The 23503-nt window shown below is 45.8% G+C and overlaps 1 protein-coding gene across 2 annotated transcripts in view; it reads right to left on the bottom strand.

Annotated features, from left to right (window-relative positions):
- The window catches only part of LOC135244517 (sodium/calcium exchanger 1-like), a 124681-nt gene extending 119414 nt beyond the window's left edge, over positions 1-5267 (bottom strand). The window contains exons 1-2 of one of the 2 annotated variants that reach the window (XM_064316861.1): positions 4585-5267; positions 1172-3037 (exon numbers count right to left, since the gene is read on the bottom strand). In XM_064316861.1, coding sequence (XP_064172931.1) covers positions 1172-2997 — 1826 coding nt within the window. In that variant the 5' untranslated portion in view covers positions 2998-3037; positions 4585-5267. The remainder of the gene's footprint in view (positions 1-1171; positions 3038-4584) is intronic. The other variant, XM_064316863.1, reaches the window with a different exon arrangement.
- Between the last annotated feature and the right edge of the window lie 18236 nt (positions 5268-23503).

The following is a 23503-nucleotide window of genomic DNA, read 5'->3' as shown; positions in this document are numbered from 1 at the left end:
GACGGGACAGAGCACCGCGGCGTCGCACCCGTGCGAATTCGCCGGGTTCCCCCCCGCGCCCCCGTCCCGCCGCGGTAAGAGCCTCGCAGCTGAGACCGTTAGCCACACACAGAGCAGCAGCAGCTGCGCACATCCCAGGCCATTCACAGCTTCCCATTTTCGCTGGTACTTTACGCATTCATTCAGTATTTTCACAGCAGTCAAAATTAACACAAGAACAACAGAGGGGGTCTAAGAAATGGATCATGTTAAGACACCCCGTGGAGACTCTGTGACTGTATATTCCAGCGCACAAATCCCTGCACACTTCACTAATCAAACCCATTTCATCCAGGGAAATACGTACATTTTGATGTGCTCAAACAACACAGAGAACATAAGAGACGCTGCTCAGAGGAGACCTGCACCCGCGCCAATGACTTCAAATGCCTCACGGCAACGATGGGATTGATCACTTAAAGAGACGTTTCCCGCGTTTTCATTAGCGAAACATTTCACGGAGCATCAAACGGGCGCTACGCGATCTCCTCGCGACTTCAGTTCTGCACCCTCACCAGGAGAGACGCGCAGCTGGCAGATCAGTTTAAAGCCCGCTGAAACATCCACAGAGCCCAGCTGTACGCTCGCTAATCAAGGCGCATGTTCAATAAGCACAGATTATGGTGTGAAATGAAGCTTGACGTTCGTTTCTTTTTTCTCTCTCTCTCTCTCCATGAAGACACAAACTGCTACATCTACAAGCAGAGCCCAAAGGAAATGGGAAATGAAGACAGGCAGAGGAGGGAAGAGTGGAGAGACACGCAGGAACCCGATGAGGACCCAGCCGTGGCGCTCGAGCCACCCGGCCACTGCGTCATGGCAACAGCACGTAAAAAAAGGGCATCAAAAAAACATCACAGACATGCGTTTAGGAAGGACATGACGACTGACCGCACACTGAACGGCTGGACACAGCCAAAGCTCTCCACGGTACTGAACGTTTGCTGAGAGGAATTCTCAGTATTTGCACTTGTTTTCTGATTTTCGCACTTGTTCAGGGTTTTGGGGAGAACGCACAGGCTGGCTAGCTTTAGCAGTGCAGCTCACAGTGTGCCGTCAGTCCAAGGGACTGCATCGCATGGCTCAGAGAAACGATGAAACAAAATGGCACAGTTCGAAGCGGGGCACTTACAATATCTCGTCGTTCTGGAACTCCAGCACGCCGTGGGAGTCTTCAAAGTCCTCTCCTCCTCCCTTAGCTGTGCCTTCGACGGTCTTGTAGGGCACAACAACCACCCCGCGGGCTCCGGACGTCCGCAGGACCTTCACTTCCATAGTCCCCACGCTCTCGCTCACGTGCGTCACCGGCTCCTCGAACGTGAAGATGCCGGCGTGGTCGTCGTCAAAGATGGTGACGGTGGCGGTGGTGGGCAGGCCCAGGCAGGCAAGGGTCTCCACGTGATTGGCCTCCGGGTTCTCCTCGTCCCCGCCCTCGGCGAGCACCTTCACGTTGCTGAGGTGGATGAGGAAGTTCTCGTCCTCCTCGAAGATGTCGTCGTCGATGATCCCCACCCGGATCTCCTTCTGCGTCTCGCCGGGCTTGAAGACCACCATGCCCTCGGTGAACTCGTAGTCGGACCCGGCGTTGGCCGTGCCGTCCTCGGTGCGGAACTCCACGGAGACCGTGTTGGCGAGGTCGCCGCCGCGGCGCACCACGTTGACCGCCACCGTGCCGCAGTTCTCCAGGCACTGGTACGAGCCGGGGTCGAAGAAGACCTTGGTGACGGGGTCGTTCTCGGCCACGTCGGGGCGCACCTCGTGCATGCTGACGGCCTTCCTGGCCTGGTCGGCCGCGTGCTTCTTCAGGATGTTCCCCGCCCCCGTCATCAGCCTGGTGGCCTGGCAGCGGTAGAAGGCCCGGCTCTTCTGCTGCTGGCTCAGCACCTGATAGTTGGCCAGCTCGATCAGCTGCTCCACCTCTTTGTCCGGATGCTTCTGCTTCAGCTCCTTCAGGATCTTCGCCATGTCCCTCCTGGTCTCCTCCTCGTCCAGGTCTTTGTCGTCCAGGTCCAGGGCCAGGGTTCCGTCCAGGAAGTCCACGGCGTGGGAGTTGAGCATCTTGCCGTCCATCTCGATGTCCACCTTGGAGGGGAGTGGCCGGTCGCCTTCGGTCTCGATGATCATCCCCCGCTGCTTCCCCGCCCTGTAGCGCTTGTACACGTACTTGTAGATCAGGAGCCGCCGGTCGGCCACCCAGGCGAACACCACGCAGATGGGGAAGAAGAACAAAGTGAGCAGGCCCTCCCAGACCTGGACCACCCCCGGGGAGATGACCGCCAAGATCAAGTAAAGCCAGATGTACGCGAATATGCTCCAGGTGGCGGTGACGAAGAACACCCTCAGGTGCTTGACCTTCCGGTGCTCCCCGTCAGGGACGACGTAGACGCAGATGCCGATGATGACGAACATGTTGAAGGCGGCGCTGCCCACGATGGTGCTGGGCCCCAGTTCGCCCGCCTCGAACTTGTGTCCGCACACCTCGATGACGGACAGCAGGATCTCGGGGGCCGAGGAGCCCAGGGCCATGAGCGTCAGGTTGGACACGGTCTCGTTCCAGATCCGCACCGTGGTGGTGGTGGTCTCGCCGTTGGACTTCTTGATGGTGATCTCCTTCTCCTGCGACGTGATGACCTCGATGGACGCCATGAAGCGATCCGCGATAATGGAGACGCCCAGGAACATGTAGACCAGGGCCACGAAGTAGACCGTCGCCCGCGCCACCTTGTCGCCGAAGGACGGGTTCTGGGGCTCCCACGCTGGAAGGATCACGCCCGGCAGGCACTCATACGTTCCGGTGCACGGGTCTTTCGTGAAGTTGGCCGGAGAGGAGCCGTCTCTGTCCGCTTTGTGGTCCGGGCCGGAGGCCTCGCCGAGCTGAACGCTGAGGAGCAGGACCGCCAGCGCGACGAAGAGCGGCAGGCCGAGGGAGGGGAAGGACGCAGTCGCCGGTTGTCGCATGATGCCGAGAGGGACGGTGTTTCCCCCGCTCTTCCTAAGCCTGCAGAACATAACGGGGAGGGAAAAAAAGACGGAGGGCATGAAAAGAAATGAAAGACAGTGAAGTCACAGCTCAGTCACACCTTTCAGCTCTTTCTTCAATGTAAGGGCGCAGCGCTCATAGAAAGCTACATACGGCACTGAATGGATCGCAGAGAGGGAGAGAAAAAAGCGCTAAATTATATATCTCTTCTCACCTGGAGGGATGAATATTCAAATACACTTACATCACCCTGATTTTAATAATACAATCATTTATTAAAATAAAGAATGTTTTATTAATCTGTTACAACATACAACTCTGATTAATTTTATTGGAGAAACAATGTCTTCATATACAGATTATCCTAAATAAATAAATAGCATAAACATATATACACACACAAGATTTTAACAATACCCGAAAAATAGCAACTTCCTTCACACGGGTTTATTGGGATGCTGAACAACCGGCGCGATGGACAACACCGCAGTTACTGACAGCAAATACACGAAAGATGCATTGATACACTCCACTAAAGATGCTTTCGCCAATAACGTTCGCCCATTCACCATTTGCCGCTATCGGTACAACGATATACCACTGGATACAGCAAAAGCACGGCTCATATGTACTCCTACAGATTTCGCCTTCCAGAAACACGGTTCTCCGGGTCACAATAACCCAATTCCGCATAATATGAATGTACTGATGTAGGAAAGTGTCCCTACGTCCAAACTTAAAGCAAAATCACTACCGCGGCGATATTCCAAGCCATCCCGGGCGCTTCTATTTCTCCTACTGATGTAGTTCCACGGCATTTTCAATGGGACAGTAGCACCCATTCGGAGATTTTGCTTGACTTCAGGAATCATGCTAAATATGAGGATACTACACAAACTATATCCTAAATTGTTTTGTGTAGCCTATTTTCAGTATACATTCACCGTGGTTAGTGTACATTTCATCAGATAAGCGTTTAAGTCTCCAGGATATGTCAATCGTGAGCGAGGAGCTAATGCAGATGTTCAATTAAATTACACGGCAAATAATCGCGAAATAACCTATTATATAATTCGTAGTGTGCATGTACAGGCTACACTTAAATCCTGCATAGTGCGTTTAATTGTTTCGTGCAATATGTGCATGTCTGATTACGCGACCAAAAAACGAGCTTCATGACAGCATTCACAAGGTAAAGTGATAGAAACGGGAGTCAATTAGGGACGGCTATGCTTCAGTACAAAGTCCTTCATAAATCGGCACCAAACGGCCGAAGCAGTAGACTAATATATACAAGCATTATCAAACAACGAAACATGTCTCAATATGACCCATCAAGTCGCTTCTGCATTGGTTCCAATCGTCCACATAGCCTACCTAAACAGACAATAATCATCCTAATTATAGCCTACCTTCAGTGCACCCATTTAAGACGGGTCATCAATGTGGTTCTACGAAACGTAGCTGACTAATACCACGCGACTGAGTTTATGTCGAATTCAACTGAATAAACTGACAACTGTGAAATGAATATATTAATGATTTAAAAGTAGCGAGGGTCTCACCTTTTCCCAAAGTAACTGAAATATAAAGGCAGGAATCGGATGTAGTGGTCGGTTACGTAGTAGTTGTAGTACGAGTAGTAGTAGTAGAAGTAGCGCCAGCAGCCGTAAGTGGTACCAGCACTCGCATTCGTTTTGGTTTTTATACGAGATTAGGAAGCGCTACCCTCCGATAAGTAAAAGGGACGAAAGGCTACGAAAGTTCCCATATACGCACGAGTTCCCGCGACCAGTGTGAAACAATCAGATAACGGACGATATCGGAAAAATCTGCAGTTCTGTGGGCAAAAAGGTGTGCTGACAATTCTTCCGCATTCTTTCCTTCCCGACGCTTCAGTATCGCGAAAGAGTGCTGCCGGAGTTCAGGCTGAGACTGGAGCACTGCCGCGCGGCGCGAGACACGGAGTTGTACAGCAGCTCGCGCTCTCTCGCCCAGCTGTGTGTTGCTGGGATATTTTCCGTTATGAGGGTTTCGCAGGCTCCGCCACAGAGAGGGGGAGCAAGTAGACTTGCAATGCGTCATGGCGCGTTGCCAACCTTCTTATCGACGACCAGACCCTCCCACATAGCCCAGAGGTAGCCTATAACTATTTTCTTTTTGATCATTTATCATTATTTGTCTTCCTTTGTTTTCGCGATGAGTATTTTCCACAAGAAGCCGGGCTACCGTAGGATATAGAATGTATTTTTTCCAGAAAATGCGAGAGCACTCTTTAAACGGTTTAAAGTTTGCTTATTGTGGCATACCATTTTCTCAATGGATCATGTATGCGTACGGCAACGTGGTAACACGGAAATTGTACGGGCGTGCTGCCATATGCCATACTCTCTCTAAACTGCAGTGCATCGTTGAAATATATCAAATTGTATCATATAAAGACTTTTTTTCAGACTATTACCAAAGGCTGGATTTAATACCGGACTTCCATTCGGCATTTCTGATGGTGCTACTATATCAATGAAAGTCCGGTTTAAGCGTCATTGATACTCGCTGTTTATTATTGATGCTTCAATACACGCGAACCTCTCACAGTCTGAACACGTCACTGATCTTCGGGGTCCATTCAAAACTTCATTCACAATAAAGATGTGCTTATTCACAGATAGGCCTATAGGGGCCAATTGCGCTTCTGAGCAGGAAAATAGCAGTAGGCTACTTTTTCTGGAATTTAAGAACTGTTAAAAATAGACTTATTTAGCTGATATGAAACTGAACTATGCGTGTATGTACATTGTACGTTGCATATGAAACGAGAACGAAAGACGAAATAAGATGCTCTTTCTAATCATCAAAAAATATCCTAGCCTAGGGCATCCAAAATGCCCTTCTCATATGCAGAAATACCCCATGAAGCTTATGTTTGACAATCTTGTCAAATGTTCTCAGGAGAATACACCCCTTCAAACATGTTGACAAAACAGCTGCATCAATTCATTCTAGAAAAGAACTGCCTTCAAGATGAAAACCAAACCAGCGTCATTGGACTGATATAAGTTTCTAACATATTGGCACAGTGAATTTCATTGTTCTGCGCAAAATTTTCTTTAAAATATTCCACAGAAATCCTATTGTAAAGGTGCTAGTGTGTTATATGGTAGCATTTTCAGAAGTATAGTGTTTCATTTTCACAATGTTGATGTTAGGAGCAATGCATTCTCAATCCTAAGCATTTATATTTCTGTAAAAAATGAAAAAAATAAAAAAACAGTTGTTGGTGGTCCACTGTGACGTCCTCTGGGATGGAGCAGTTCCCCGATGATGCTGGGAAAAGCCTGCATGCAGTATCAGCGCTCTGCAGCACACAGGCAGCTTGCTGCTGGAAATGTGCCCGTCAGGATGGGAGACACAAATAGCAGAGGAACAAAACAGCTGTAAGATGATATACAGAAATAGTTCCGCATTTTTTTTAATTTTTTTTTTACATCCACATGAATTCCTAATCACATTCACAAACCACACTACGTGGGAAATTGTATTGCAAAGCAAGGCAATCATTGCTGTGTCTGTTTAGTCATTTAAATGATTGCGATTAAAAATGCAATGCAGATTTTTATGTTTTTAAATGAGCGAAACTTCCCTTTGAACAAACCAAAGCAGTTAATTCATTGGCAAGATAAATAGCACCACGGGCACCACAACAAAGAGCAAGCTTGTCTGTTGCATTATGGGAAGTCTATTAAATGGAAATCCTTTGTTATTCCCCCCCCCCCCCCACTTCCCATATTGGCTTAGATGAGAGACTCAGTCAAGTGGCGGAACTTTCTGGACATAAACAGTAGCATGAGCAGGATTTGTTCCCGGGAAATAGTGTAAATTCATTCTGAAGTAAACCTGAAGATTTATTTAATATTAGGATGATGTGTTATATTGAGGTCCTGGCTCACTGGAGCCCTGAAATGTCCCCCAGCACAGAATTAAGGGTGTTAACATCAGTGTCCTGGTGAATTTCTCATAAAAATGACTGCACATGACCACTGAAATGTGCCATTGTATCTGTTTGGCTACACAATAACCTATATTTCCTACCTACTTGTAACTGCAAATTGAGAAAATATGTATATTACTTTTTAAAAATCTATTGTGCAACAACGGTGGACTGTATTCATCCAGAAAAATGCTTATCAACATTTTAAGGTGTTGTGTGCAGCCCTAACAAACCAGTACAGGTACTGCACATGGATATTAGCAGTGGCTGTATTGCATGCAATACTGGCCTCTAACCAGCAGGGGCGCTGTAAATAGACCATACTTGTACCCCTTTTAGAGAAACTGTAAGTAAAAAAAGATGACAATATGTGGGGCAGTATTATCAGTAGCACTCACCTTTTAAAATCGTAAACTCATTCAGTGCACATGTAGTGCATCCCTGTCATTCAGTGCACATGTAGTGAATCCCTGTCATTCAGTGCACATGTAGTGAATCCCTGTCATTCAGTGCACATGTAGTGCATCCCTGTCATTCAGTGCACATGTAGTGAATCCCTGTCATTCAGTGCACATGTAGTGAATCCCTGTCATTCAGTGCACATGTAGTGCATCCCTGTCATTCAGTGCACATGTAGTGAATCCCTGTCATTCAGTGCACATGTAGTGCATCCCTGTCATTCAGTGCACATGTAGCGAATCCCTGTCAGCAGGTCCTCTCTGTACGAGTGCTCATTGGTTTGCTGCCATTTATTTGAGCAGTACAGAGGAATGTTCACCGGGCTTCATTTTGTCTCATCATTCATCATTTCACCCTGCTTCCGTGAGATTATGCAGCACCAGCGGCTGAATTATGGGGGATGCAGGGGGAGCACAGAGCTCCCCCCCCCCACCAAAAGAGACCAGAGCCCCCCTGAAAGCCCCCCCCCCCCCAATAACAGTGATCGCACTCGTAACCCTGCCGTCATCCGCCATCTCACACACCCCAGCCGAAAGTCAGAGCATAGTCCAAAACCTGCGCAGCACTAAGCAAACCTGGCCTGGCATATCCCAGCCGGCTCTGTTCTGACTACCTGCCCTGACAAGCTGTTCCATGCAGCATCAGTTCTTTGTGCTAATTTCCTCCTGTAAGCTCCCATGTTCTGGTGACAAACCTTAGCCTGAAATATCTTGTTTTCTTTTCAAGACGTGAACGTGAATGTGTCCTTTACTTATGTACTTATTTGATGACGTGCGGTGCAGGAAACAGCACAGGGACGATGGGCTGATGTGTTTAGCACACCTCGGCTCCCCTGGCCTGGTTCTGTTTATGGAGATGTAGAAGGAGCAGGTGCAGTTCAGGCTTCCCCTCTCTACACGCTGATAACACGTGCTTGTGCATAATCCACAAATCCAGCCTGAACACATTTTTATTTATTTATTTATTTATTTATTTGCTTGCTGTGCAGTATATTATCAGTTTCACCCAGTCAGATCACAATGCATAATATTTGTGTAAATAATTTTAATAATTTTGTTATAAAAAAATTCTATTGATGTATTGCAAAGGTACCAATTTGCCATATGGCTCCGTATATTTTTAGTAGTCTAATGCTTCATTTTCATAATGGCGGCGTTAGGTGCAGTATGTTTGAATATGTTTGGCTGCATTCCAGCATGTACAACTCAGTAGCAGTATAATCTTATCATGAGTCATTTCTCAGATGTGACCATTTTGGGTCTAAGGATTGCAAATGGCCGTTTCAGAACAACCGATCCCATTGGCTGGTTGTTTCTACGATAACCAAGTTGGTAATGGTGCAACCCGCTTCGACATTCTCTGGGATCTAGCAATTCCGTGGAAATCCGTGGAAAAGAGTGCATCATCAGCACTACACAAGGGGGGGAAGGGGAGACAATTTGGGAGACGAAAACTGGGAAAGCACAGAAAATGGGTGCAAATATCACCTGCATTTCTTTATCCATGTATTTTCTGCACCAAATGCACCATCAGCGGGCCTGATTCAATCAGCTTTGTCCTTGTTTGTCACTTATGTTAAAAGCAAATATCTTCTTTTTTTCACAAACATGGTTTGGCGAATTCAGCGATCACTAAATGTAACTGATAGAACTGAGTTTGAAAATGCAAAGTGTAACGGCTACTGTTAACTCAAAATTAAGTACAAACGTTGTTCGAATATAGGTCAATATCTGGAAAACTACATTTTTTGTAACTTCATCTTCACAATCATTATCTGACCTACCCTAGTGGGAGTAACATCTTGGGCATTCTATCTATTTTTAATTCTGTGACTGACAGAGTTTACTGAACATGAAATGCAGCTGTCTGTCTGCACAGAGTGTAACTGCACACATACGGCCGGACAGAAAATTGAGTTTTCTGTGTAAACAGTGAGTGAGTTTTGACCTGATATTGTGAAGCATGCTGGGATGTTCCACCACACAGCCAGTCTGAGGTACTAGCTCTGCGAATGTGACCCTTCACCCACAAATCAAACCTGTTTACTCCACCATGAAGAATCAGATTAATAACCGATCGTGGTTTCTCTTTCCCTGTGGAATACTGACAGTGTTTATTCGTTAAACTTCATTTATACTGGGTAGGTTGACTGAGCACACATGCTCTTTTACAGCATTGCCCTGTGAGTGCAGGTTAGTAGCCTAACCTGCATGTCCTTGGTAGTGGAGTCTAAGTAAAGGAGTAGCACTACGGTTAGCCACCAACGGAGAATCAAAGATACACTTCCAGCATGCATAGCCTTTCTTCATCAGGAAATGGAGGGAATAGCCACATTCTGCAGGATCCTGGAGCTGCTTAGCGTTTGGGGGGTTGTGTTGTTGTTCACTGTGTGCTGAGGCAGAGCTCATCCCATTGGCAGCCAGCCGCTGAAGACCTGGAAGGAGCTCGTGCCACGTGCCTGTGTGTCTGCAGTGGCTTAAGGCCTGGCCCAGGCCATCTGCGCCTCTCTAGGGCCGGGCCCACAGCTTCAGAAGCCTGGGCCTCGAGTTCCGGGCTGTGCCCAGGGCTGGAGTGCGCAGGTCCCAGTGGGCTGGCCCTTCCCTGGCCCGGTTTGGGGCTGGACCCCGCAGGTCCCACTGGACCGGCCCTTCCCCGGCCCAGTTTGACACGGTCAACAGCACGATGGAGATCAACAGTTTCCCGGGCAACCTTACAGTTATGAGAATTAGCCAGAGGGTATTGAACCAGATTCTGTTCCCTACCAAGGGGAATCCATGTCAGGGCCTGAAACTGGTTCAGAAGCTCATACGCCAACCAGACCCGTGTCAAAACAAGATTTTAGCCTCTGAAAAAAGATTTTGAAACTCATCTGCAGATTAAATTACAGTAATCATACTGGACTAAAATGCTGTAATTTCTACATGATCAAACCAAAATGTATGAAAAATACCCTGTGATGAATTGAGAATCTGCACTTTATCCCAATGTTAAATTGTTTGATCACACATCTAAAATTGTGGAGTAAAAAGTCAAATCAAGAAAAAAATATACAATTGTCCCAAACATGGAGCTCACCTAAAGAGGTACAGCTCTGAGTAAAATAAGGCATTTCAGCCCAGGCTGCCAGGGGCTCATGAGAGACAGAATTGACAGTGTGTGTTCCCAGCTGATGAAAAGCGACATTCGTTCTCTTATCAGTACCTTGCACTTGCCTCTACAGTTGACTCAGATTTGTCTCTGACTCTGTCTGTGTCTCATGTTTGGCAACCAGACTTCTTGCTTTAGCATATGAGCTCTGATATGAAATGCGCTCGGCAAGTTGCTCTGAAAACGAGTGTATGTCGTCATAAAAATGCAGAGAATGCCATGTTTGACCGTTCATCGGTCCTGGCCTGGAAAGTGTGTCTCCATTACGTCCGGTCGCCTGGAGGATGCGAGTTTCAGTCCGTTTCGGACGAGTCTCCGTGGCGGCGGCCATCTTGTCGCGGAGTCCGCACGGCTGCTTATTGGCCGATTTGAGCGGTCGCCCTCGCGTTGACAGATCCCAGCAGAACTTGCCTCCGAGCGACAGACACTGCACGTGACCTTTGAGGGGAAAACCCCAGAATCTTCCATGGAGCTGGGTCTGTGTGGCAGGATGTGTAAACGCCATCCCATAATTCCACTGTAGTGAAGCTCTAGAGTGAACTCGACAGCCAAGTTTATTTAAATAGCACATTTCATAAACAAGGAAATCCAATGCGCTTTATACAAAAATGCACACTTGCATGTATATATATACATATATAAAATAAAGAATTTTTTTTTTAAAGAAAAGTGCTGAAATTGAGACCTGAAGTGATGGCGAATGCGTCTAAAATTCCTGGCACTTAGATGAAAGTCACAGAATTTTAGAGAGCTGTGAAATATTATGAAAATGTATCATGAAAAACGAGTATGCATGCATGCTTAAACACCATGTATATCACAACCAAATAACAGATATATTTGAATATCAGTCCTGGCATGGGCTCATGCCAGAGTTTAAGATGCTGGTGGGAAACCATCCTCGTTCTCTTGAACAAGCTGCTTAGCCAAGTCCAAAGACTTCCCATTGAGATATATGGATGCTATATAAAAACGTTTGTTACATATCTAACCCCAGATGCAGGCCTCTACCAGGAAAATAAATGATTTTCCACATGGCACACTTTACCCAAATTCCAGATGAGTTTATTTTTTCTTCAAGGAGAGAATGGGTCTGTGGATATGGAAAAGACTTCCTCTCTCAGCTTATAGCTTTAAACACGTTTTTCCTCGCTTATTGCATTATGGGAATCCACTTACATCGCGGCTGCTTCACATTGCATAACTTGAAGAGAAACATAACCGCTTTTTGCCGCAATTTTGGAATTACACACCACCACTGGGAGAGGGGTGTTTTTGCATTACGCTGTTCAGAACGCATTTTCAGCTTATGAGGAATTTCAGAGCCTATAATCATTTTCTAGAAAGCCCGCTACAAATCCCTACTTCGTGAGAGCCATTCATGAAAGGTGTGTGGAGGTAGTCTATTTGTTGTAGCCGTCACTGATCACATTCAGCCACAGAGCAGCCGTCTGAATGAGAACATGAGGGCAGACACAGGAGAAAATGGCTCATTTCTGCAAAGGAAATACTTCTTAAGGGGTTTCATATTAACACATCAAAAGAGCCTTAATACAGGTACAGTGCCCATGAGGTCAGTGCAGTGTTCAAGTAGTAGAAAGTGCTGGTATCTGATGCAATGACTTGCCTTGAGAATCCTGGGGGATGACACGTGATTGGCCGAACTGTTGCCCAGGGGAACCAGAGTGATAGTCAGCAGGATTGCCCCTGGCTGATCGCTGCTCCTTGCGTTAGCTGTTCGCCTGCAGTCTGTCTGTCTGCCCTGGCTGCATTGGCTGCGCAGGAAGAACAGTCCTCTGACTCCACGTCTGCGCAGCTCGCCTGCGGAACTCGGGCTGGTGACACAATGGCATTTTAAAGAGAGATAAAAGTAAAAAAAACACTGTAGGGCATTGCTTAAATAAGAAAGAACATTTCTCACATTGTCATACTGCGTAATGCCTGATGTGCAGACAAATTAGTTTTAAAAAATGCCCTCGTGTCCGTTGCCTCTGGCTGGTCCACCTCATAAGAAACACTCACCATTAGTTTCTCTCAGAATAAGGGCCTTGACCTTTGACCTATAAAGCTTGTTTGTTAATGTATGCGGACGCCCTATGAGGTCGTGCGTATACCTGATGGACACGTTGGCAGCGGGGGAATCACCAGCTAATTGGCTGATAAAATGTGTGCTGTGCGAGTTCTCTCTATTAATCTGTCACATGATCGTTTCTTTGTGTAGAGCCTCTCAGAAAGTCCGTACGTATGTTTGTCTTTTTGTACTTGGCGGTATGTCAGCTGCCACATTGCCCAAGGCCCTGTCTTGATTTTGTCTGAAAGGAGGTTTGGATGAGTTTTGAGTCACAGCACAACGGCCCAGTTTAGCTTCAGGCCCGTGGCTTCTGAGGTGAATGACTTCTGCCTTGGGATTCCCCACAGGCGTGTTGAGTCACTTCACTTAAATGGAACAGGGGCTTTCACCTACAATAGCGTCACAGGTTGGGGGTTGGGGGGGGGGGGGGGCGGTTCATCCCTGAGTCATACCTGTTTTTATAGTACATCATCTTCAGCGATGCTGAGGGGCTCCCAAACCCTTTACCCACCGCCCCCCCCCCCATCACCACCCCACCAAATCACGTCAACTTCACATTCGCTATGCAAGTCCCGCCGTGAACCGTGCACCCTGCCCCCCCCCCAAAAGGCCCCAGTGTCAGAGGGGATATAATGGGACCGTCGTCAAGGCAACAAACTGTGACCCCTCCTGAACAAGAGCTGGAGAAGGAGGGTGTCACTGAAGCCATTTTGTAGCGGTCTTTCTGTCTTTCCCGCTCTGCCAGAAGGCATACTTGGGATCACGCCAAAAGAAAGTATCCAAAACGCTTTAGCGTGTCAGACACCAGTAAACTTCCAGCCGATCGCTGACCATTTTAAAAGAGCCGTCCACTCACCGATATTCAACAGAAATCCTGCTCTGTAATCTTTAAAGTTGGTAACAAGCCTCACCCCAAAATTCTCAGGAACTGGCTCTCAGATTTAACCAGTGACTAGAGATAAAGTATTGCAGCCTGGAGATGTATGTATGAGGTCTGCAGTGGACAGCTCGTTCTCTCTCTCCACTGACCACAGGTCTGTCAGCCACTTCACACAGCGAGGAACTAATCTTCCACACGCCATATTTCACATAGAATTGAGCTCAACATGTTACAGCACAGGGCTACACAGGATTTTTAAAGATTCATTCGGCCATATGGGCTGTCAGACTGTGGGCTGTTGAGCTTGGTGTGGATTGGGTAATAATGCTCCATATCGCATAGCAACCCCACACAGTCCAGGGGCACCGGTCCAGCGTAAGCATCCTATCATCGCCCTGGAAACCACAAGCACATCTGTCAACGGTCTCTGAATCAACAATCTATTTTTTATAGTGTAGCATGTTCATAAAAATGACCCTGTCCTTTCAAAGATGAAATACAGAATCACAAAAAACTATTTTTAAAAATTCTTGTTGGATTCAGTGTCAGTATATTTTGTAAGCGACTGTACTTGGATTTATTTAATTCAGGGGAGTATAAATTATTAACAGGTTGTCTGTGGCATGCTTAGCATGCAGCACAGTGCTTAACATTTAGGTAAACATTTGCACAGAAATAAAATATGGAAGTCATTTCATGTTGATCACAGCTTTGAGATTTCAGGGTTTGTGGAGCCACACAGAGACCTTAGTTAACTTCACAGCTCAAAGATGATAATCTCCAGACCTGTGAAGAGAAGAGGAGGAGGTTTTAAAGATGTGTAAATTAAGACAAGCTTGTAGCCCGGGCTGCACACAGATCACACACAGATCTGTCTATCAGCGCTGAGATGCAATTTGGCAACATGCTCATGAATACCCTTGGTAAAGAGATTTTTCATCTCTTTTATACTTGGAGATAAAGCCAAATAAATCCCCCCCATCCAGCAACCGTTTGGATGTCTGCTGTTGAAACAACCCGTCCAGATCAATAAGAAATCTGAAGAGCTATCAGACATTCTCAGAAAGACGTCGTAACATCAAATAAACTTCAGCGGCAGTTTGGTGCTGCTGCTCAACTGAGTGCAACTAAGTGGCAAGACGTCATTAGAAAACAAGAAACTGCCATAAAAACACAAACATAAAACTCCCCAGGGAGAGATTCATCGGCATCTGCGCAGTCAGATAGATACAGTGAGTAAGGTACAGCGCAGTGAGACGCAGACCTGCGTGTGTACACGCGCTGCTCGGTGTGTCTGCTGACACACGCGAAAGCGACTCGACTCACGCATAAATCCCCCACTCTGAGTCCGGGGTGCCGGGGTTTAAGCGGGAAAGCCTCTACCAGCCCAGACGCCTTTATGCAGCGGCTGTCAATCACAATCTGCCCGAGCGCGACGCTAAAATGTATCCCCCGGGACCCGGGAACCGTGTGGCGTAGCGGCCCCCCCGCGGCCGGGGGAGAGGGTGGGGGACGTCGCCATCGTGGAGCCAGGAAAGGGGGGGGGGGGGAGGTTGCAGGAGAGTGGGTCAGAAGGAACGGCCTCCTCTGGCCTCTGAGCACCAGGGGGAGCGCAGATTGGATGTTATGCTGCGGGAGGGAGGAGCCTTGAGGGAGTGCACGGAGCCGCCCTGTTCAACACGAGCAGTGAGACAGAACCAGCGTTCACAAAGCGCCTCCGAATGAGAGGTCTGAAATTCCCCAAAAACGATTCCCCTGGGTCAGCCCTCCTTCTCCGCGTGAGCGCGGGCCCAGGTCTGCAGTTCACCTGTGAGTTGGAACGCCAGACAGGCAGCGTGTGTACACAGACACGTACTGAGCGCGTGCACTAGCAGCCACATTACCACTTCCCCAGGTGGCCCGCATACTTCAGTCATGCAGTGAATGCCTATTACAGCATATAGCCGATTTACAGAGCCTGGAACATGCGTAGGCCTAAATACATATTTCCTATTTCCTATTCTCCCCCCCGCACGTGATTGCTGAAGGGGGGGGGGGGGGGGGGTAAGGGTGGGGGGCCACCCCCCCAGACAGATTGCACCCTAGGCGACCACCCTAGTCAGAAATGCCTAGAGCCAGCACTGATCCTGCTTGCAATGTTATTTAAATAATATTCACGCAACATCAGTCTGGACCTTTCAGTACTATTTAAAAACTGAAGGGGGAATGAGAAAGCACATAATATTCTGTGAGAAAATTATCCTTTCTGAATAACCAGCCCGTAAAATGAGAAGGTGGAGCAAACAATCACGTTTATGTGCACATTCATCATGTTGTCTTGTTTTTGTTACCGTTTTGCTTTTTTATGATTATGATAATATCAGATGATGGTATTACGCTGATATATTCCTTTCATCCTGTACGGCTGGAACCGACTCTGTGTTCCTGGATTGTGCGTTATCGAGAACATTTCTGACAAGAATTTTAAATGTCCCAGAAGAAATGTTTGCTCCAACTTCAGCAAGACGTTCTGCCAAACGGATGAAGGTTTTTCTGGTAAAAGTAAATAATTTTTCCCACTCCACTGTCCACTCTCCACTGCAGTGAACGTTAATTTTGTTCCCAGCGCTCGGGTTTCCAGGCGCATAATTAAAGTGCTATGATACAGCCCACAGACTGGACAGGATCCTGACAGAATATGCCAAATATTCCTCTTCGGAAACGATAAAATAATCATAACCATCACATTGAATTATCCACATTCCTAATAGGTTTTGTAAATGAATGGCACTTTGCTGAATAGAGGTTCTCTAAGCTGCTATGCTAGCTAAACTGCAAAGCCCTTCTTGAGTAAAAACACAACACTACTTTTGGACATATTTAAATAGATGATGAGACAGTCACTCTGGATCCTTCTGCTTAGAGTGGGGTAAGACGAAAACAGGTGTGATTACCCTAAAACCTGGTTCAAGCAACACTTACTGAAATTCTGGTAAGTTTTTTTTGGAAAATTCAGCCAAGCCAAGTATTTTCTTTTTTCTTAACATTAGAAAAAGAGAACTTCTGAATGGATGCGTCAGTGACCCTAAGCGGACGTTCGCAGAGTTTTTAATGGAGAATTTATTGGCTTGTGCGGTTTCTTTGCGAACGTCAGAAGAAAAGGGGGAGGAACGGAAATGTTCGCCAGGCACCCACGGTCTACCAGCTGTCTCCAGCGAGAGATACTCCTCCTCTCCAATCAGCGCTAGCTCTCTCCCGGAGCGCGTATGTGTTCTTTCATTCAACCTTTAACCTTTATTTTACAAGGAAACCTCGTGGAGATTTTAATCTTTTTTTTTTTTATTATTTACTTTTTTTCCAAGAGAAACCTGGCAAGAGAGCAGCAGGAGTTAACAATGTAAACAAACTCAGTGATGTAAGCGTAGCAGGTAAAACTGTCTGCACACCACACAGTGTTGACCTCGGGTGGCAGACATACACAGACGCAAATAAGAAAATGAAACTCCACTACACTGCATCGCTTACTAGATGACTTCATTTACTATGGCTGACGTACATTTTGGACACGACTGAAAATAATGATGAGAAACCGTAGAGCATTGACCTTCCCACAATTAGTCCCATGACCAAACGTTAACCAATGACAATAGCTTGTTTCACTGAGAATCATACATCTATAGAAAGTGCAATAACTATACACAGTGTGTAAAATATCAATGTCTTTTTTATGTTTCATTGATAGAAGAAAAGGAGAACAATTCTGAATTACAGGCATTTAGCAGATGCTCTTGCACAGAGCGACTTGCACAACTTTTTTACAAAGCATTTACATTGCATCCATTTATAGAGCTGGATATATACTGAAGCAATGCAGGTTGAGTACCTTGCTCAAGGGTACAACGGTAGTGTCTTACCGGGGAATCGAACCTGTGACCTTTAGATTACAAGACCTACGCCCTACCCATTGCTTCAGCCCGATTCCCCTTTCCTCACATTGCCTTCAGCCCACTTCCCCTTTCCTGACATCGCCTTGGTTTCCAATGATACTGTACCAGGCTCTCCTCCTTTTCACTCATGGAGTCCGTCCTTTTCTGTAAGCTTATTATATAGAGGCCGTCAATGTCCCAGAATCCCCCCTGTGCTGCTTGAGCAGGAATTTCCCTCCAGGTCCTGGTCAAACCCAATCAAACCCAATCTTTTGTTGGAGATATTTAAAAAAGGCAAGGCAGCTAATATCTTTTGCCATGATCTTTGTTTATGTTTTACAGACTCTTTCTTTCCATCATTTATTTTATCTACACTATACTACATTCCTTATAATAATCAGTCAAACTGAGTAATAAGACCAAACCTAAGTCTACTACAACTACTCCTACTAATACATAGAAGAAGAGATAGCAGAAGAAGAAGCAGGAAGCAGGCTAATTTTGATAGTCATAAAACGGGTTCAATATAGAAAAGGGTTAATGCTCAGCGTAGTGTGAGTGTTGACAGGCCACAGATTGTTTCATGAGCCTCAGGTGTCCAGGAGCTCCCTGGCGGCTCTGCACAGACGTTGCTCGTGGGCGGACTGAGCGCGTGCGGGACCACCTCCCCCCCCTCGACCGCTCGGCGCTATCCGCTGGCGGGCCGGCTCTGACCCGCGGTTCCCTTCGGAGGCGGGCGTCCAGCTCGCCTGGAACAGCACGCACGGCAAATGAGGGTTTTCGCGTAAGCCCTGTGACATTTTGCCACTGCCTTTCTCCGCAGACGGGACAGGTGGCGAAGGCGGTAACCGGGGAGACCGTGCGACCGTGCGGGATGAATCAGGACTGCGGTAGAACACACGTACAGCAGCAGGTCAGGAATGAGGAGGGGGGGCGAGATTAATTAAAAGGCCAGTTCTGGGCCATCTCCAGGGGCTTCCACGGGAGCGTGGTGATGGCCAGCCTCTGATCTGGTGAGAACATCCGGCGATGCTCCGCACTCTGGAAAGGTCAGGCGATGTCCACGGAGTCACTTTAATTACACAGGCTTTCCCCCCCCCCCCCCTCCCCTTTCTCTCTGGTCTCCCGTGACGACCGAATTAAAGGAATTAAAAGTCAGCCACTGAACTGGATATTAGCATTTCATTTTCATCGTCACTCCCACAGAAGTCCTTACTACTTAAAAAAAAATGTATTTCCTCTTCTTGTCCCTCAGGTTTGGCATTCTGCAGTTTGGGCTTCAGAACTGGAGAAAAATTAAGAACCCAACCCTCCCCCCCACCCCACCCCCCCCGGGGGGACTAAGGCTCTGTTGATAGATGAAAGATGAAAATTCCAACCTTTCAGTACTTCTGGTTTGGGAGCAAGAAAAAACCCCAAGGTGGGTAAATTCATGTCTCTGCTGTCAATGTTGCTGACTGCACAGGGATAAACAGAATGGGGAAAAAAAATTTACATTTTATCAACGGTTTCTCTTGTCTATGAATGTTAATTTAAGAAATTAAGCTTCTAAAATAAATTTACATTTAAACATTAAAACATTCATATTCCATGAAAGAGTGACAGCATAGAGGGAATTGTTTATATATCCAAAAACCTGTTATCACTTTTGACTGATTTTCATGAAAAGCTTAAGTGGCAAAGTCAAGATTAAATTACAGATATTCAAAAATTGTCCTGGCCGAATTGTAGAACAGGAACTCAGATTTTTTGACAGGTGGCAGAACCAACAGTAACACTGCCGTTCCTTGCAAAACCATAAGAGTCGTCTGCTTGTGCTGTTTTCAGTTGCAGATAAAATAACACAATTGCTGCACAACTGTTCACAATCAGCCCAACACTTCTCTTGCTCCATTTAGCCATTTTATTTTATCAATCTAAAATTGAGTTTCCTGGAAATTGCCAGTTGGCACCCCACAATGACGTTGATTCTTCCTCAGAAGTCACTGATCAGTTATGCGTCTTCTAAAAGCAAATCAGGAATTCTCTGGAAACCAGGCAGACTTGTAGGGGCATGTCAGTTTGTTCATCCTACCATAAGGCCACGGTCCGCCATTCTGCATTGTGATTGGCCAGCGGACAAGCTGAAGTGCCACGTTATCCCAGCTGACATTCCTGCAGGGTTTTTCCCATAAAAGTGATAGTCGACCTCAAGAGATCTTCCGGTAAATTAAACGTTAAATAAGAAGATATGAATCAGGTCTAGATGCCAGGTGTCTGTGTGTAAGGGTCTGGTCTGGAGAATGACTGAGGGGGTAAAATCATTGTTAAATTGAGATGTATGGGGTCCTGTGCAGGATGGGCACTCTTGCGTGATCTACCCCTGGCTGCATTTCAAATGGCACCAGCAGCTAAAACACTTCAGTCATACGGGAAAGCTTCACAAAGTACCGTCGGTCTCAGCGCTATGAATTATGGGAGCTGTCAGAAGTGAAGACGGGGCACACCCTTTGCTACACCTGGAAAGCCTCTATATGTCTGATCAATTATAACTACTTGTTAGGAGAGTAATTATTTAGAATACCCCTGACTAATGCCCAGACTAGATTTTTAAGGCGTGGCAATTGGCATCACACAAAAATTTTAATGGGACATAATTACCCTCACATGTAATTTGGATTTGAGTAAAAGCCCATTTCCAGTAACTCTGATTACACTGATAAACAATAAAACATGTAACAGATTGATTTAAATCACAGTACTGTTAATCAGCATACATGTGCTTCCTATTGGTACTTATAGTACACAAAAAGCGATCGCTTAGATATTTATTTTGGAGACCAAATATAGCTCTCAGGGTAATTTGAACATCGGGAACATCCAGGGTTGCAGATGTCTGTTCTATCGCATTTTTATAGTTATCCTTGTAGTGCAGATGTTGCACGGCGACAATAAACCAACTTTACTGGAACAAGTGTTCAAACTTTACAGTTTTCATTTTTGTTTTTGTTCCCAGTGAAAATGTTAAGACATCATATTGAGCTTATGGAAAGGCAAAGGATGGACTTTGAAACAGATCTCCTACCTCCTCTTTACAATACCAGGGAATTTTAACTGGCTATTGCTTTGGAGAGTCAGGCATGTTATCTGTGAAATATGCATGATGCTAAGGTGATCAAAAAAGCAGCACAAACCAAAAGCCAAGACAAACAATTGTTCAGGGAAGTCTAAATTTACAGCTAAGTGAGGCTCCATATTATGCAGCCTCGATATTATGTCTCACACACTTTTGAGACATAATAAGCAAATCAGGGCATGGGGAAATCAGACATATGATTCTGGATTCCTGAATATATATGTACACCACCTCCATACCTTGAAAACAAAAAACGGAAAAAAGCTGTTTCCATTTTTATATCTAAAGACATGAGGACTTTGAACATGATATGCAAACCACACACACATGCACGCACACATGCACGCACACACGCACACACACACACACACGCACAGATAAATAAAAGGCAAGTCTTCCAGACCTAGGTCAAATGCATACTTGAAACACTTTAACCGTTTACATGCCAGTAAGCTTTGAAAACTCTCCTGCAGCTTCCTTTTGAATTTGCCACTAACCGTAGCGTACAATCTAGTGAAAGAAGAGTTTGTTCTGAATATTGAAAAGAAAAAAAAAAGATTTTTCTTGTAAAATTTCCCAGTAATGATGGAAATGTATTGGTATCTACCTAGTTAAAATTGTTTAATATAATAATTTGACCGAGGTTTGAATTACATTACCTGTACAACCAGGTACAGGTGTTTCCCTGTGGTTCCCATTCCTATTTGTGGCCGACCCCTCCCACCCTGGACACAAACTCTTTCAAACACTCCCCTCCGGCAGGAGGCTGCGGTCCATCAGGACCAAAACCTCACGACACAAGAACAGTTTTTTCCCGACTGCAGCTGGCCTCATCAACAAGGCCCGGGACCCCCACTGATACTGTACTGTTATCCTGACCCCCACGGACACCAAACAGACAGCACCTGTACTTATAACACTTTATCCCCTTGCACTATTGTTTATTGTTTACTGTTTACCGTTTGCACTATGTTTATGTTATTTTATGTCTGTTATGTTTTTATTGCACTATGTTTATTTCATTTTATTTATCTTATTTTATGTTCACTGTTATGCACCACCTGACCAAAACAAATTCCTCGTATGTGTAAACCTACTTGGCAATAAAACCTGATTCTGATTCTGATTCTGATTCTGATTAATAACATTCTTAGCATTCTTCCACTAAGCACTGGCTCTCCTTGAAAACTTTTCATTTCAGTCTAATTCACCGAGCGAAGGACCAACTCCCCGCCTTTTGAAAGGTCTGTGTACACTGTTTTATTAACCGTGACAAGCTTTAGTCTATTACACTGTAACCGCCAAGTTACGTCTATTATACTGTACCTTTCTTTATACTGAAAGAGAAATGACTGCTGCTACAGGAAGCAATGGTGCTATTTGAATGAAAGGCTGTACAGGGCAGCTGATACTCAAGGCCAGTAGACATACTGGTTTTCTGGGCTCAGTCATGGTTAGTTGTTTGAATAAGGTCACTGATTGGTTGCAGATTCCACTTGGCGCACCTGGCCTAAATCGCTCTTCAGTTAAAAGGGGAGAATGTTGGGTCATGTGCAGGTCAGGGATGTAACTGAGCTGACGGAATAAGAGCAGAAATGGCTGTGAAACTCAGGACAGGATACCGTATCTGTCATTACTTCTGAACTACATTGTATGCATCGGGTGAATGCACTTACATGCACAATGCTTCTCCTACATTTTAACTTGCTCTGGGTAACAGCGTCTGCTAAGTGAATATATAATGCAATGCAACTTCATATACCTCCCAAAACTATGCGTGTAATCAATCAACACATTATACTACAAATGACACTGCAAAGGAAATCAAAAACATTTATACAATATACATTTTAGTACAGTATATTCTATTTACTTAATGAGTAAAAAAGAGAATAAAATTATGAATGTTGAAGTCATAAATACTGATGTACTTTGATATAAAACAGCTGTGAGTCAGCTGTTTAGATTAATCTGCAGTGACTAGAATGGGACAGATTAACCGTTGAAACCTAGACTGCTGGGTCAGCACTAGTGAACAAGTTTGACTCAGTCAGGCTGACCTAAAGCATTTATATAACATTTACATAACAAGTGACCAAGACTGCATTAAGAAAGAGGAAAAAATAAAACCAAAAATAAAACCATCTTTAAAACTATGATGCAAAGGGCAGGCCCTACTTTGATTGTCAAAATATCTAAAAGGTTAGCTGCTGTAGTGTTGATAAAGCAGCACTTTGAGGTGACCGAGCTGTACTTCAGTATAATACATCTGTCATTTCCCACAATGCATCTTGCCTCACACTTTATGCACAAAGCTGGGTTTTAATGGAAAAAAGTCAAAGTTTGGTGAATTTCCAGACTTCACAAAGGCGAAGGCACAAGGAGAAACCATCCAATTAGTCCCACGTATTATTTTAATTCCTCCCTCCTGACATTTTCTGTCGGAACAAAGGCATCGTTTCTGATTCATAACCTTTCTGCGACCCACCAGCTTTGCTTTAACTACGCACTGGAGTGTCAAACGGGCGCAGCGACAGAAAGGAAAGAGCTTTTAAAACCTGGCTTTCACTTCACAGCCTCCTGCCATTTCAGAAATGAGCTGCAGGCTCACTGTGCTGATGAATTCAACTGTGTGTGCAACACACACACACACACGCACGCACGCACACGCACACACACACACACACACACACACACACACGCACAGATCACAAGGCACCACCACACACACACACACACACACACACACACACACACCACACTCACTCACACACGCACACGCACACACACACACACACACACACACACACACACACAAATAAGCCCACACACCTGTGAACACATCCATGTATTGAGACGTCGTAGTGAGCGGAAAATGGGGCGGAGATGTTCCTCTGGTTCATCGTTTCCGGTTTCCGA

This window comes from Anguilla rostrata, chromosome 18, assembly GCF_018555375.3.
Source record: "Anguilla rostrata isolate EN2019 chromosome 18, ASM1855537v3, whole genome shotgun sequence".
Classification (NCBI taxonomy): Eukaryota; Metazoa; Chordata; class Actinopteri; order Anguilliformes; family Anguillidae; genus Anguilla; species Anguilla rostrata.
The sequence above is the reverse complement of the archived record's forward strand: the minus strand, read 5'-3'. Positions and strand labels throughout refer to the sequence as shown.